At 35.2% G+C, this 14,915-nt stretch overlaps 1 protein-coding gene across 8 annotated transcripts in view; it reads left to right on the forward strand.

Annotated features, from left to right (window-relative positions):
- The window catches only part of FRY (FRY microtubule binding protein), a 407,136-nt gene that overhangs the window by 300,214 nt on the left and 92,007 nt on the right, over positions 1-14,915 (forward strand). For all 8 annotated transcript variants that reach the window (XM_070520479.1, XM_070520478.1, XM_070520476.1 and 5 more), the window contains 9 exons: positions 145-404; positions 840-1,029; positions 1,651-1,775; positions 3,968-4,025; positions 5,126-5,217; positions 5,496-5,668; positions 6,765-6,925; positions 8,178-8,288; positions 12,315-12,469. In XM_070520479.1, the coding sequence (XP_070376580.1) occupies positions 145-404; positions 840-1,029; positions 1,651-1,775; positions 3,968-4,025; positions 5,126-5,217; positions 5,496-5,668; positions 6,765-6,925; positions 8,178-8,288; positions 12,315-12,469 (1,325 nt within the window). The remainder of the gene's footprint in view (positions 1-144; positions 405-839; positions 1,030-1,650; positions 1,776-3,967; positions 4,026-5,125; positions 5,218-5,495; positions 5,669-6,764; positions 6,926-8,177; positions 8,289-12,314; positions 12,470-14,915) is intronic.

Consider the following 14,915-nt stretch of genomic DNA (forward strand, 5'->3'; position numbering starts at 1 on the left):
AGATTCAAAGCTTGGTCTGTTGCAGAGGGGGTTGGGAAAAGCACTGCAGGAGAAGGGCCATAAAGGGCCTAAAGGCTGAGCCATGATGAGGACACATAGCTTCCAGTTCAGCATTGACTCATTGCCTGCCTCTTGCACCTGCAGGCAACATTACCGCTGACCCACAGCGTGGATCTGCAGTGGTTGGTAGAGTGGAACGCAGTCCTGGTCAATAGCCATTACGATGTGAAGAGCCCTTCCCACGTCTGGATATTCGCTCAGTCTGTCAAAGACCCCTGGGTGCTCTGCCTCTTCAGTTTCCTCCGGCAGGAGAACTTGCCCAAGCACTGCCCCACAGCCCTCAGCTACGCCTGGCCATATGCCTTCACTCGGCTCCAGTCAGTGATGCCTCTGGTAGACCCAAAGTAAGGGATCTGTATGTTTCCCTCTGTTCTGCTTGTTTTACCATTTGCCCTCTTACATTTTCATTTTATTTACAAGATGGGATATTATAATCCTCTCTAGTTTCTGAACTTCCTAATACAGAATTCTTCACATTGAGTAAAAACAGATCAAAAGTTCTTGTCTAGAGTTAGATTTTTTTTCCCCTAATAATCAATATGAGTGTCTGAGAATAGAATCTTAGACCCTCACTAGTGAAAATGACCATAAAGTTCTTCTATTCATCTTCCCATCCAGCACAGGCATTCCCTGTCCACACAGCTCTTGCCAGTACAGACAGTCCTTGACAGACAGGTGTTCAACTCTCTTTGAGCACTTCCTGGGATCTTTATTTAATAAGTGACCTTTGAAGTGCAGAACTTAGTTTTTCACTCTTGTTTTCGACTCTGTATTTCTAGTAGCCCAATTAATGCCAAGAAAACCAGCACTGCCGGCAGCGGAGACAACTATGTTACCTTGTGGAGAAATTACCTTATTCTTTGTTTTGGAGTTGCAAAACCTAGCATTATGAGCCCTGGACACTTAAGAGCTTCCACTCCAGAAATAATGGCGACCACCCCTGATGGTACAGTGAGCTACGATAACAAGGTGACATGACATGCTTCAGAAGAATTATTCTGTAAGGTTTTTTTTTAGCTTGTTTGTCTAGAGTTCACAGTGCAAACTGCACTGTGCCTGCCATCTGGAGTATATGGGATCAGATTTTCATCCTACACATTGCTAAATTCCATAGAGCGTTTATGTGAATAATTTATTATTCCCCCATGACAAGTGAAGAACTGAAGATAAAGAGAAGTTAAGAAACTTGCTTAAGACCATAGACTTATATTTATTAGTGCCCGAAGTTTGGTTTGTGTCTTGCATACCACATTTCTCTCATTCCCCACAAAGTATTCACCTTTAAACCATACCTTGATTAAATTATCTTGTTAAAGATGGTTTTGTAGATTTAAATAGTTGTTTAAAAAATAGAAGACTACTATAATAAAAATGTTCTTTAGAATTTGTGTCTCAGGTGAAAAATGCATTCATTAAGCTGTATAAAAACTTAAGGGTTATTTTTGTTTTTCTTCTTTTTTCCTGAAGTGATGGCAGTGCCTTGGGATGTGGTTCAGTACTTTGAAACTGTTATAATGGAATCACCATTTGATTAAAGGAAGCCTCAGTTATCATGTTATGTCTTTTTCACTTTTAATCAACTTGTTTCAGGCCATAGGCACCCCATCGGTGGGAGTTCTGTTAAAGCAGTTGGTGCCTTTGATGAGACTAGAGGGCATTGAAATCACAGAGTCCTTAGTTTTAGGATTTGGAAGAACAAATTCCCTTGTTTTCAGGTACAGTAGTCTTAATGTGTTGTTCTAAATTCATGCATGCTGCTGCTCTGTAGTTCTGTTTTTAAATCCAGTGTGAGTTTGCATGTTGGCAGGTGCCTGGAGAGTTTATAGGCTTCACGCAGTTTCTTTTATGTCCTCATTGGTTGACCTGCGTGTAACAAGCATTCCTTGCAACTGCCTCGCATTTCGCTTTTAGTCATTGCAACTTTGATTTTACCTCTCAGATTTTATCTCACTTGCAAGCTTTGTCTAGATAACTATAAATGAAGATAATTCAGTTTCAATCTCCAGTTAGCCACACTGCTCAGAGACTTTAACATCAAAATAATAAGTGTCTGCTCATTGGCCCTTTATGCAACGGGCTCTCAAAGGTTAAGCACTGATAGGTTCGGGGTGTTCTGTTATACTGGTTGATCTTTCTATAAGGTGCTTTTTCTGCCTCAGTAGAACCATCACATCTCACTTTCTGGATTCCTTACTCATTTCACAACTTTAATCAAATAACCGTTCCATCTGAGGCAGTATCAAAGCCTTTGAAAAAGTGATCATAGAATGTTAGTTTGGGCTGCCTCTGATGACTAACTAAGCAACGAAAGCCTATAAGGACAAATAAAATGGTAAACACAGTTTTTAATGTAGATAGAAAAGGGAAAGCTCCAAGCATCACTGAGAAACTATTTGAAAAATAAAGACTAATGAGGTATTCTAGAGTCAACTGAAAAAGATCTGTTGCATTATTCATGTATAGAGTCAGATTTTATCCTTAAAAAAGGTAATTGTGAGTTCTGACTACTTGGGTGCCAGTTAACCAGTGTTTTACTAGTTATTAGGTGATTAGTCAAGACAAAAACATCATACAGAAATCCTACAAGAAGATAATAATAACGATTCCTGGAATTAACTTCTTTCTCAAAGAACCTAAGGCTCTTTTGCATATTTTACCATCTCAGTATTCCTAGGGGTGGGTAAGATTGTGCAATTTACTAGGCACGTGGGTCTGGAAAACTTAATGTCTCTGGCCTCAGTTCTCTCACATGTAAAATTGGTATAATAAATAAAAATAAAGCATATCCATCTAATAAAAAAAAGAAAAATTGGTATAATTATAGAAACTATAGATTTATTGAGAAGATTAAATGTAAAAATGCATGTAGTAAATATTCAGAAGATGGTTGCTATTAGACAGAGACCATTAGTAGTATTTCCATTTCTTTGATGAAGAAATTCTAGCATCTGTATTGGAGAAATCTGGAAGGGCATGCAGGCTTTCTCTCTCTCAGTGCAGAAGGGCATAGAGTTTACCTTCCTGTCCTTGGATTTCCCTGGAGGGTGATATCTAAAAGCACAAAATATACTACCAGAAAATACAAGGTTTCAGACATGGAGCTAGACTCTAGACAAAATACCTAGCGACATGCTAAATCTCATAATTCTTTCTGTTTTGACATAGTTCAGAAGTTATTTTCTGAAGAAGACAAATAATTAGAGTAGCAGGTATAAGGCTGAGAACTGCAGATAATGGGGACAGATGAAGTATGTATATATATAATACAAAATATACATTAACATGATCAAACTTTTATTTTTACTACAGAAGAAAAAAAGGTTTTGATGACAACCTCACTATTATAGTACTTGCCATAAATTGTATTTATCATTTAATTCAAATAAAGGAATTTATCTCTGAAATTCCAAAAAGACTTCATTTTAAAATCAACTGTAAGTCAGTCCCCTGAGCACAGATCCCAAAGGTAGTGCCATAGTAATTGCACCTGTCTCTTTGGCTCTAATTAGACTGAAAATTTCTTCTGTGCAGGGACTTAATTTTATTTATCTTCAGTCCCACAGCCTGTAAAGTGTTCTGAATTTAGTGAGCACTTGCAAAATATTGTTTAATTTTTCATATGGGGGTTTTTTGTCATTGAGGTCTCCAGAACAGAAAATCAAAATCAAGTCAGCAAACATGTATTGAGCCAAAATTATATACAGAGCACTGAGATTAAGACCCATAATACAAAGTATAGGCCAATACCTAGTTCACCATGTGATTGGGAAAAGGAGAGGCCAGGAGAAATTTTGATGCCAGAAGCAAAGTGAAAAGAACAGATGATTTAGGATTGAATGCATATAGTTGATGACAAGTTTGGTGTCAATAATAATGAATTCCAAATGCTGACATTTTTCCTCTGTAGAGAATTGGTAGAAGAACTTCATCCATTAATGAAAGAAGCTCTGGAACGAAGACCAGAGGTAAGATTTTGAATTTAAATAATTAACACCTTGGTTTATTTGGACAATGGTGTGAATTTAAATCAAAGCCAGTAGTTTCCCCTAAAAATATATAAATACCTCAACATACAATGAATCTTAATATTTTAACTTTTTTTGTCTTCATTATTTTTCAGTATTTATTGAATATTTAGTATAATATGATTCCTATTTTAAAAGATTTTGTCCTTAACTTATGAAAGAAAAACTACTAAATAGTCATGTATATGTTAAGATGTTACATTCTTTTGCAGGAGGTTTGAATTGATTGAATTTTGGTTTTTAGTTTGTCTGCTTATTTTTTACAAGGAGTTGGATGGTCAAGAATATTATTTGGGGGATGGCCCAGTGGCATTAGTGGTTAAGTTTGCACACTCTACTTCAGCGGCCCGGGGTTCACAGGTTTGGATCCCAGGTGTAGACCTACACACCACTCATCAAGCCATGCTGTGGCAGCATCCCACATACAAAATAGACGAAGATGGGCACAGATGTTAGATCAGGGACAATCTTCCTCACCAAAAAAAAAGAATATTATTGGTTTCATCTGGCACGTGAGGCATTTTTCTCAACATTATCTTCCCTGAAGTGAACTCTGAAAGAAATAAACTTTATAATGGAGCAGGATAAAAAATAAAAAAAGAATAAGACTAAAAAAAGAAGCTTCCCATATAGTAGATACGATATAAGAAGTGGCAGAGAAATTTAGCAGTTTGAGTAAAAACAAACAGTATTCCCTTTGTGACCAGAATTGGCAAGATTATTAGCATCCGTGATCCCCTTGCACTTGTTTCAGATGCTTCAGGCTCTCCACAGATGCTGGGAGCATCTAGGAAATGAGGCTTGTTAGTTCTCAATATTTCCACCTTATAAATATTTATTGACCCACTTATGATCTGTTTCTCTTACAGCCTGTAATAGCAAGCATTTTCTCCAAGGATTAGGAAGAAAGAAAAATATGTTTTGTCTTTTATGCTTAGAAAATGGAAAATGACTAGATTATGCCTTTAATACAGTTTCCTAAAGCAAAATTAATATTGTTTTGCCCGCATCTATAAGTGGTATTATCTCTTTCTACACAGAACAAGAAACGCCGAGAACGGCGAGACTTGTTAAGGCTACAGTTACTTCGAATTTTTGAACTTTTGGCTGATGCTGGTGTAATAAGTGACAGGTAGGGTCAAAATTCTACCAAGTTCATCTCTCCTCACCAAACTGGTCTTTTCGTCACTCTCTTCTTTTCTTTCTTTCTTTCCTCTTTCCCTCTCTTTCCTTTACTCAGAAAAGTCCAAAAAAGCTTGTTGGGTTTTCTTCATATCCTATTTACACTGCAGATAGGTCAAGAACAAATTTAGTGTGTGAATTCTGACAGTGAATCTTCTTTTCCATGAAGCATGTGCTACTTTGACATAATGACTAACCATCTGAAAGTTTAATTTCCTTTTATTCCAGCACAAATGGGGCCTTAGAACGGGATACATTAGCCCTTGGAGCTTTGTTCTTAGAATATGTGGACCTGACCCGCATGCTCCTAGAAGCTGAAAATGACAAAGAAGTTGAAATTCTTAAAGATATCCGGGCACATTTCAGTGCGATGGTCGCCAACTTGATTCAGTGCGTTCCAGGTAGAGTGACGCATCACCGCGAGTTACCTTTCACGGTTGAGAAACCATTTGTGTTCTTCATTACTGAGCTTTCCTCTTTAATCCCACTGTATGCAGATCTGGGATGGGATCGTTTATTTGTTTCGAAATTTTCTTGGAAATACACATGGGAACAGATTGTAGTGATTCAGCACAGAGTTGGAAAGGGAACAATAGGCATTAAATTTGGCTTTGTGCTTGTCATTATTTCTATTCTTTGTTTTGGTTCCCATCTAAAGAATGAACCTGTGTGATTTCCATGGGAAGGAAGTAATTCAGAGGGAACATTCACAGAGGTTTCGTTTTTTTCATTGTCTGATTGTGCGAATCTATGAACATGTAATCTCAGCGTATTTCTGCTCTTGATACTCTCTAATCAACACATTATATAGAATTCTATATAGTTTAATAAATATTATTGAGAGAGAATTCTTTTTCACAGAGCAAATGAGTGTGAAACGTTTTCATCTAATAAAAGCATAGAGAAGAAAAATAGCTGGTTAGTTTGTGGGAAAATGAATTACTGTAATTAAAAGTTGTGAACATAGTTGCAAAAAGCCACAACTCAACTGTTTCTACTTTTTCATTATTTTGATGTTATATAACCTACTTCCTACCAATTCTCCTCATCTCTGATGACCCTAAATTGAGTTGACTTCTTCGGTTAAAGTATGCCTGTTTAAAGTAGACAGTCTATACATTATATTTCACAGTTCTTCCTAAACCCAGGCAGCAGTAGTCTAGAGAACATTTTGTGAGTAAGCAGCTGCTGAGCGGAAGGTGTTGCCGTTTCTAGACATTGATTAGAAAACAGTGTCTGTGAGTCCATTTTCTATCTCTGCTTCCGCTCTGAGACAAGGTGCTAGTGACGGCAACGTGAGGAGAGGAAGAGGATACACTTAGAAAGAAAATGAAGCTTGACTTTTAAATACATGTTTCATTGCCTAAAGAAAACTTGAGTTAGGAAATGAAATTATTCTTTTCCCCAAAACTTAAGAATTATATATAATAGTGACATAAACTGTATTCACTGTACTTTCAGTCTGGCAGACCCTTAACTCTGTGTTTTTCTCTCTAGTTCACCACCGAAGATTTCTCTTCCCCCAGCAAAGCCTGAGGCACCATCTTTTCATCTTGTTTAGCCAGTGGGCAGGACCCTTCAGCATTATGTTCACTCCTCTGGATCGTTACAGTGATAGAAATCATCAGATTACGAGGTACCAGTACTGTGCCTTAAAGGTAGGTCACCTTTGCCTCACTGAATGACATTTGTCAGATCAATGGCCTCTTTCCTTAAACTGACAACCATGCCTTAAATAAATAAGGTTAAAATAAATAATATGATATGATAAAATATAAGTGCATATGCAAAAAAATCAAATAAACACACACGTATAGAAATATATAAGCTGACTTTAAAAATTCCAAAATATATACACATAAACATAAATAGGTAGCTATGTATAAATATACAAATATTTCAGTTGTGCTCACAATTTCAAGCTGCAAATCTTTTCCAAGCCCCCACTTTTATCTAATTTTTCTCCTATATGAAAACTATCTGTTTTTGCTTATTTACCCTTTAAGTAGTTGTCTTGCCAATTAACTTCCAACCTGATATATATATATATGTTACCTCAAGTTCAAAACCTGCTAAAAGCCACATTCCCTTTCTAGTCTCCCCCTATCCTAGAAGACTCCCCAAAATAAATTTCTACACTGCTAGGACTGTTCAAAACTTTCAGAAGCCTGATTCCTTACAGTCTAATTTCCTTGAGAAAATTAACTGTATATCAGCTCTGTCATATATACCAGAAGTTATTGAATCTCAGGTTGACTTTTGCCTCAATGGAGCTAATTTAAAGCATGGCCCTGGTAGTCATTGGACCCACTAATGACAGTTAATCAAGATCTCCCTTCTCTTACCTTCTCTTGCTTCATCCTCCCCTCAGAGGAATTGAAGTTTATTTTCTTTATTTTCTTTATCTTTGATTAAGAATCATGATTATTTATTTCCATATTTTTCATAGGTTGTCAATGTAGTACATTAGTCAAATATTGTCAAATTTGTCAGTTCAGTACATTAGTCAAATATTTGTCCTCAAAACAAAATTTGAAAAGCTAAATTCATCTTACATGCAGAATTCATTCATTTGAAATCACTGAAGGTAAGTTTATTTATAAATACTGTGAAATGGTCATTTTGTTTTCAACATCTTACTCTTTTGTCATAAAGATTTGTTATAATCATAAAATTGCATGACCATGAAGTTAAATTTATGGGTTTTTAACTCTTATAAAAAGAGCCAAAATTAGGAATCTGGTGTTCTTTATTGAATCTCCTGAGGAATCCTTTAAAATCTTGTGGAAATAACTGCTTTCAAAGACCCTCATCATTTATAAATCTGGTAGCTATGTTTTATAAAGTCAGTTGCCTACCATAAGGTCTTTGCAGGTTTCATTCCCAGGTTTTGTTGTGTTTTGTTATCAGGCAATGTCAGCAGTGTTGTGCTGTGGCCCAGTGTTTGACAACGTGGGCCTTTCCCCAGATGGCTACCTATATAAGTGGCTTGACAACATTCTGGCTTGTCAAGATTTACGAGTAAGTACTGGCCAAAAATACATTGTTTTTAAGTGTCTTGGTTGTTCTCCCTCAGCTGGGTTACTGAGGTGTATAAGCATTGTTCGTAACACAATCTCTTCACACATCAGCCACAGAAGTGTAGGTTTATATGTTGTTCACATTACGATATAATGCATCAGGATAAAAAACACTAACATATACCAAAGTTGACAACCAACTGAGCCATAAAACAAGTCTCCACAAAGATCAAATGATTGAAATGACACAGTTTACATTCTCTAATCATTAAGCTAGTAATGAATAATAAAGAGATAATTAAGAAATGCTCTTCCAGATAACCAGTGAGTGAAAGAATAAATAACATAGAAACTGAAAATATTTTTAACTGAAGAATAATGAAAATACTACAGACTGAACTTGTGGACTGTAAATAAAGCTTCTGCTTAGAATGAAATGTATAGCCATAAATCCATATATTAGAAAGAAAAAAGCCTGATAACCAATGACCTAAGAAGTTAGAAAAAGAATAGCATATTAAACTCAAAAAAAGTACACTGAAGGAAATAATAGCAATAAGAGTAGAAATTAATGAAGAGAAAAAAATTAATAGAAATGAGTATTTAAGCCAAAAGTTGAGTTTGTTAAAAGACTAATAAAATTAATAAATCCATAGCAAGTCCAATAAAGAGAGAGAGAGAAAGCACACTTCACCAACATCAGAAATGTAAGGAGGGCATCACTACAGATGCTACAGATATTAAAAATAAAAGAGAACATAGAAATAACTTTGAGCTGATAAATTTAAAAATTTAGATAAAATAGATAAATTCCTAGAAAAACACAGCACAAGCAGAAAAGAAAATCTGAATAGTCATATAAGTTATAAAGAAATTTAGTCTGTAATTGAAATTCTTCTCACAAAGGAAACTTTAGGACCAGATGCCTTTAAGGATAAATTCAACAATTAAGGAACAAATTGCATTGACTTAATATAAATCCTTCAAGGGAAAACAGCTCAAGAGGAAATATATTCCAACATATTTTATGAGACTAGCATAACCTTGACTAAAACCTGACAAGGATTTAACAAGAAAGAAAATTAAAAGGCAATTTTATTCATGAGCATAGATACAAAAACTTTAAACAAAATATTAGAAAATTAAATTCAGTGATAGATAAAAAAGATAATTCATCATAATCATGTTGGAATTATTCAAGAACTGCAAGATTGATTTAATATTCAAATATCTGTCAATTCATTAGTATATTAATAGAGTCTCAAGAAGGAAATATCTTACAATCATCTCAATAGATGCAAAAAAAAATTTTATAAAATCCTATGTCCATTCATGAGAGAAAATCCTAATAAAATTAAGAATAAAAAAGAACTTCCTTAGCTTGATAAATGGTGTCTTAAAAAAATAAATAAAACCTATAGTAAACATCATACTTAATAGTGAATATTGAAAGTTTTCCCTGAGATTAAAATGACCCATGAAGCCCACTTTCACCACTTCTGTCAACATTATGCTAAAGATCCTAGCCAATGCATTAGAATAGAAAAAATAAGATATCAGACATGAAAAAGAAAAAATTAGATTATAGATCTAAATGTGAAAGCTAAAAAACTAAAGTTTCTAGAAAATAATATAGGAGAATATCTTAATCCCTAGGGTTAGGGAAAGATTTCTTAAACAGGATGCAAAAGTTACTAACCATAAAGAAAGACTAATTATTTCCATTCACCAAAAGACACCATTAAGAGTATGAACAGGCTAGCCACAGAGTGAAAGAAGATGTTTGAAATATAAGACCAACAGAATGCTTATCTGGAATATATACAGGACTCCAACAAATAAATAAGATAAAGACACTCATAGAAAAATCAGCAAGAGACTTAAGCAATTTACAAGAGGTTATCTAAATGGCCAACAAACATAAGAAAAGGTTCTCAAGTTCATTAGTAATCAGAGAGATGCAAACTAAAGCCACATGAGATACTACCTCTAATCCACCAGAATGGCTAAAATTAAAAAGATTGACAATACCAAATGTAGATAAGGAAATGGAGCAACAGGAGCTCTCATACAATGCTACAGAGAGTGTAAACCAAAATAACCCCTTTGGAAAGCTGATCGGCATTACCTACTAAAGTTGAACATAGCTTACCCTATAACCTAGCAATTTCACTCCTGTGTATACATTCAGTATGTGCAACGTAAGACACATAAAAATATTCAAAGCCGTGTTATGAAGTAGAAAGCTGGAAACAACCCAGATGTTCATCAATAGTGAATGAATAAAATGTGGAGTAATCATAAATTAGAATGCTATACAACAATGAAAATTAATGAATGTAGATGATTCTCAAACGTAAGTTGAGTGAGAGAAAACAGACACAAAATTATATACTGTAAAATTCCATTCACAGAGAGTTCAAAACAGCCCAAACTAACCAATAGTGGTATAAGCCAAGACAGTGGTTACTTTTGAGGAGGAAAGAGAGTGATTAAGAGAATACACAAGGCAAGCTTCAAAAGTGCTGGTAGTCTGGTTTTTTCACTTTAGTGTGTCCAGTTAAGATAACTCATTATTTACATGTGAATTATATACTGTCTATTTTATACTTCAGTATAAAGTTTCGAAAGTGCAATGAAAACTTGCTGATTGTCTTTTCAAGTTGAACTAACTTTTTAATGAAATATTTTTGAATCCTTTGCAATAGTATCATCAGCTTTTATCTGCTACTAATTACTTCAGCCCATGGGGAATTAGGTTGATGATGTTTGACCATCCATTTAGAATATTGCTCCCATCTTGGCCCACACCCTGTAGTAAAAAAAAAAAAAAGCAAGCCAGACTCTTTCCTTCTCCACCTGGTTGCAACTGGCAAGAGAGTGGATAACTCCAGGAGGAGGCAGGAAAATGTTACTTTCTGAGAAGAATATAGCCTCCAAGTGATACTGAACCTCTTAATCTCAAATTCATGTGCGATGGGCAGTAAGCCACTCATTGAGACACGGTACTTGCAGATGGAGAAAGGTTTGTTCTGAATTGGCCAAACTGAGAAGGCAGGAGGATAGGTTCTCTCAAATTCTTGTTAACAAAAGAAGAAAGCAGAGGGTTTTATAGAGCTAAGGAGCTTTGGAGGAGGGGTTTCAGAGAAACAAAGGAGAAATCCACATTTCTTTCATTCCAGATAAGCCCTTGGGTACTCAGACTTTTAGGCCTCAGTGGCACTGGGGGCTGGTTATCTGGTGATCATATCTTCCTTAAAGGCATCCTTTTTCTTCTGCAAAACAAGCTCATAAATCCTATGACCCCCGAGTCACCCCTCAGGTTAAACAAGAAAGGAAACTAACAAGATTAACTTCTTTTCCTCTGTGTCTGTGTTGGGAACAAGGTTGAAGGGTAATCATGTTCTTAGTGCATATTTACAGTAACCCTCAGGCGGACAAATGTGCCCATCCAGTGTTTGACAGTAGCTTCAGGAATCATCGATTAAGGATCTTATTAATTCTATCTAGTGTGATGATCTTTTTTATACAAGTCTCTGATTAAGAAGAGTTTATTGATACTGTATTTCTTTTTAAAAGATTGCCAGCTAAGCTTTACACAATATATTTAGTAATCAAGCCTTATAAACATATTCCCTCTGATTTTTTTCCTTAAAAGACTTTGCGTGCATAAAGGCTATCCTTACGCATATTTAACTTTTTAACCAAATACATGTATTTTTCAAAAATATTTTAAATATGAAAAGAAACATTGCAAATAAAGTCTTCATCACCTTTTTGAGTTAAAAATCGAGAATGAAAGACCCTGTACGACAGATTTACTGAGTCAAATTTCATTTATACATTTCAGTTTTCAGTTGTAACGCATCCCAGTAAAGAGGAATACATAGGATAAAAATTAATCAAGATGAATGCTCAGTCTTCACTTTCGTCTTACCCAACTTATAGTAGCTAAGCTTGATTTTGTGTCTTTCTCTGGAATAATCTTTAATTAAACTTGAATAATCGCTTTTCTCCCTGTATTCAGGTTCATCAACTTGGCTGTGAAGTTGTTGTCTTGCTATTGGAACTTAATCCTGACCAAATAAATCTTTTTAATTGGGCAATTGACCGATGCTACACAGGGTCCTACCAACTTGCATCTGGCTGCTTCAAAGCCATAGCAACCGTGTGTGGAAGCAGGTATGAATTCTTTTAAGTGGAAAGTATGGTCAGAGGCAAGTACAATTAAGGTTCCTCTTCATGATATGAATAATTGAGAGCTGACTGTTTTGCAATTATCTGAGCAGAGTAAATTCTAAGGAAATACAAAATGGCTATATTTCACCACCAGATATCTTACTCCCTGTAAATTCGCAGCTACGTTGATTTTTCTCATTCTACCAGGAGAGTGGCGTGTAGTTACAGCATCCTTTTTAATTGCCTAAACATTCACAATGAAGTATTTGAGCAGGATTTGAAAATGATAGAGAAGATACATGAAAGTAACTAAAGGAACTTCTAGAAATGTTTGTGACAAGTGTGAACTGTAAACCCTTCAGCCATCTTGAGACCAAATTAAACCCAGGGAGCAACCCTAAAAATGTTAAATCCCCCTTGTCCAAAACTTCAGAAAAGAAGAAAAGAAAATGTGGTGCCCTGGGTTCCATAGATTGTACTTTTAAAACGACCACCCGAGTTATATAATTTAGTCATTCAGTGAAGTCATTCAGCACTATCATTTATGGAGTGAAATAATTTCATAGCTAAGATGAAGGGGCTAATGAAGACTCCACATTGCATAAGGTATTTCCAAGAAAGAGTGTATGTATTAGGAATTGAGAGAAGGCAGCTCAAGTTTATTTCTGAAAAGACTCATATAAACTGTTGATTTTCCTTTTTAATTAAATGTCACATTTTAAATAGCTACCTTTAGCTACTGGATGAAGGGAATAAAAATGAATTCGTTTTAAATTCCAAGCTATTACAGCTCTAAATTAATAAGAACAGAATTTTAGAAGATGTCTACCTTCAATAAACCTAAAAGGAACATGCTATTTAAAGACACAAGTATCTCTTTAAAATTATCTTTCTTTTATAAAGATAGTTGATAACATTTCATTTCTAAAGCTTTCATTCCCTATAATCTCACTAGTGGAATTTTTGTTATACACTTTAATCTCCCTAAAAGTTATAGCAGATGAATATAATCTAAACTATCTGATTTCACATTAGGTTTTATTTCCTGATGTTAGCATTACTAAAGAATGTTTATACCTATAGGCTATTACCAAAATAACACTTTTGCAAAAATATCTTTCTCTGGAGTGTTTTTTTTTATTTTAATTTTCAGATATCCTGACATTCTAAAAATAAATTTTTGTTCATCTGACTTTTTTTTTTGAGGAAGAGTAGCCCTGAATTAACATCTGCTGCCAATCATTCTCTTTTTTGCTGAGGAAGACTGGCCCTGAGCTAACATCCATGCCCATCTTCCTCTACTTTATATGTGAGATGCCTACCACAGCATGGCTTGACTAGCAGTGCGCAGGTCCCCACCAAGGATCTGAACTGGCAAACCCCGGGCCACCAAAGCGGAACCTGTGAACTTAACCATTGTGCCACCAGGCCGGCCCCTTGTTCACCTGACTTTTTGATTTTAAAAAAATGTCTTTAGAATCTATGACTTGGACCATGGATTTCTTTGACAAAAGTAAGAGTAATAACAGATTCCCCTCATCACTGCCCTTCTCCCAGTGAACTTGGTTTGAACTATCCTAGTCAAATTTATTTCACTGCATGGCCACCTCATAAAATATCACACTATATTCCTCTGAATAAATCTAGAGTTTTTTTCCTTAGGGAGCACAAATAAATGTTTTATGAATTTAGCAATACACTCTCAATTTCAGTAATACCTCCCATCACAAAAATATTCAGTCATAAAACCCTCTGTGTTTAGAGTAGATTTTTTAAGATACTATCCTAAACTATTTTGGTTTCTTAGACGAATGTTGCACGTCAATTACGTTCACCACACTCATCTATTCTGAAGGAAGGTTAGAGGGCCAGGCACTGCCATGGCCGTGACCTGCCTGCCAAGACAGTAGCCAACACTTCTGTCATTTCTCACCACAGGGTGTGTTCACAATTTAAAGTTTCAGCTGTGGCCTAAATTTGCTCTCTTTTCTCACAAATTCTTAGTCTGTGTAGTCTAGACAAACCTCCAGATTTGTTTGAGCAATCTTTGCACTAATGTTTTCAGTACTTTTTTTAAAAGCAATTTTGGCGTTTTAGCTTTTGCTTTATTTTTTTTCTGCAAGTTTGCTTCTCAAAAAGCCCTAAATACCTTGTATTATGAAATAATATGTTCTTGAAAAGTCTCATATAAACTGGATCACATTTTAAATTTCTCAAAGTTATCTATACAGTAACTCCCTTAAAAAGTCATATTCTAAAGCAAAGAATACTTTTAAAGTAAATAATTACCTCCTCCTTTTCCAATTGGAATGCTCATATACTGGATTAATTTTTATAGGAATATGACGGTTTATAAGCAGATTCATTTATTAAGGAATCGTTTATAATTGACTTTAAAATACCTAAAAGATTGAACATTTTTAAAAATGCTCTTGATTAAATTTCTACC

Source organism: Equus asinus, chromosome 11, assembly GCF_041296235.1.
Source record: "Equus asinus isolate D_3611 breed Donkey chromosome 11, EquAss-T2T_v2, whole genome shotgun sequence".
Lineage (NCBI taxonomy): Eukaryota > Metazoa > Chordata > Mammalia > Perissodactyla > Equidae > Equus > Equus asinus.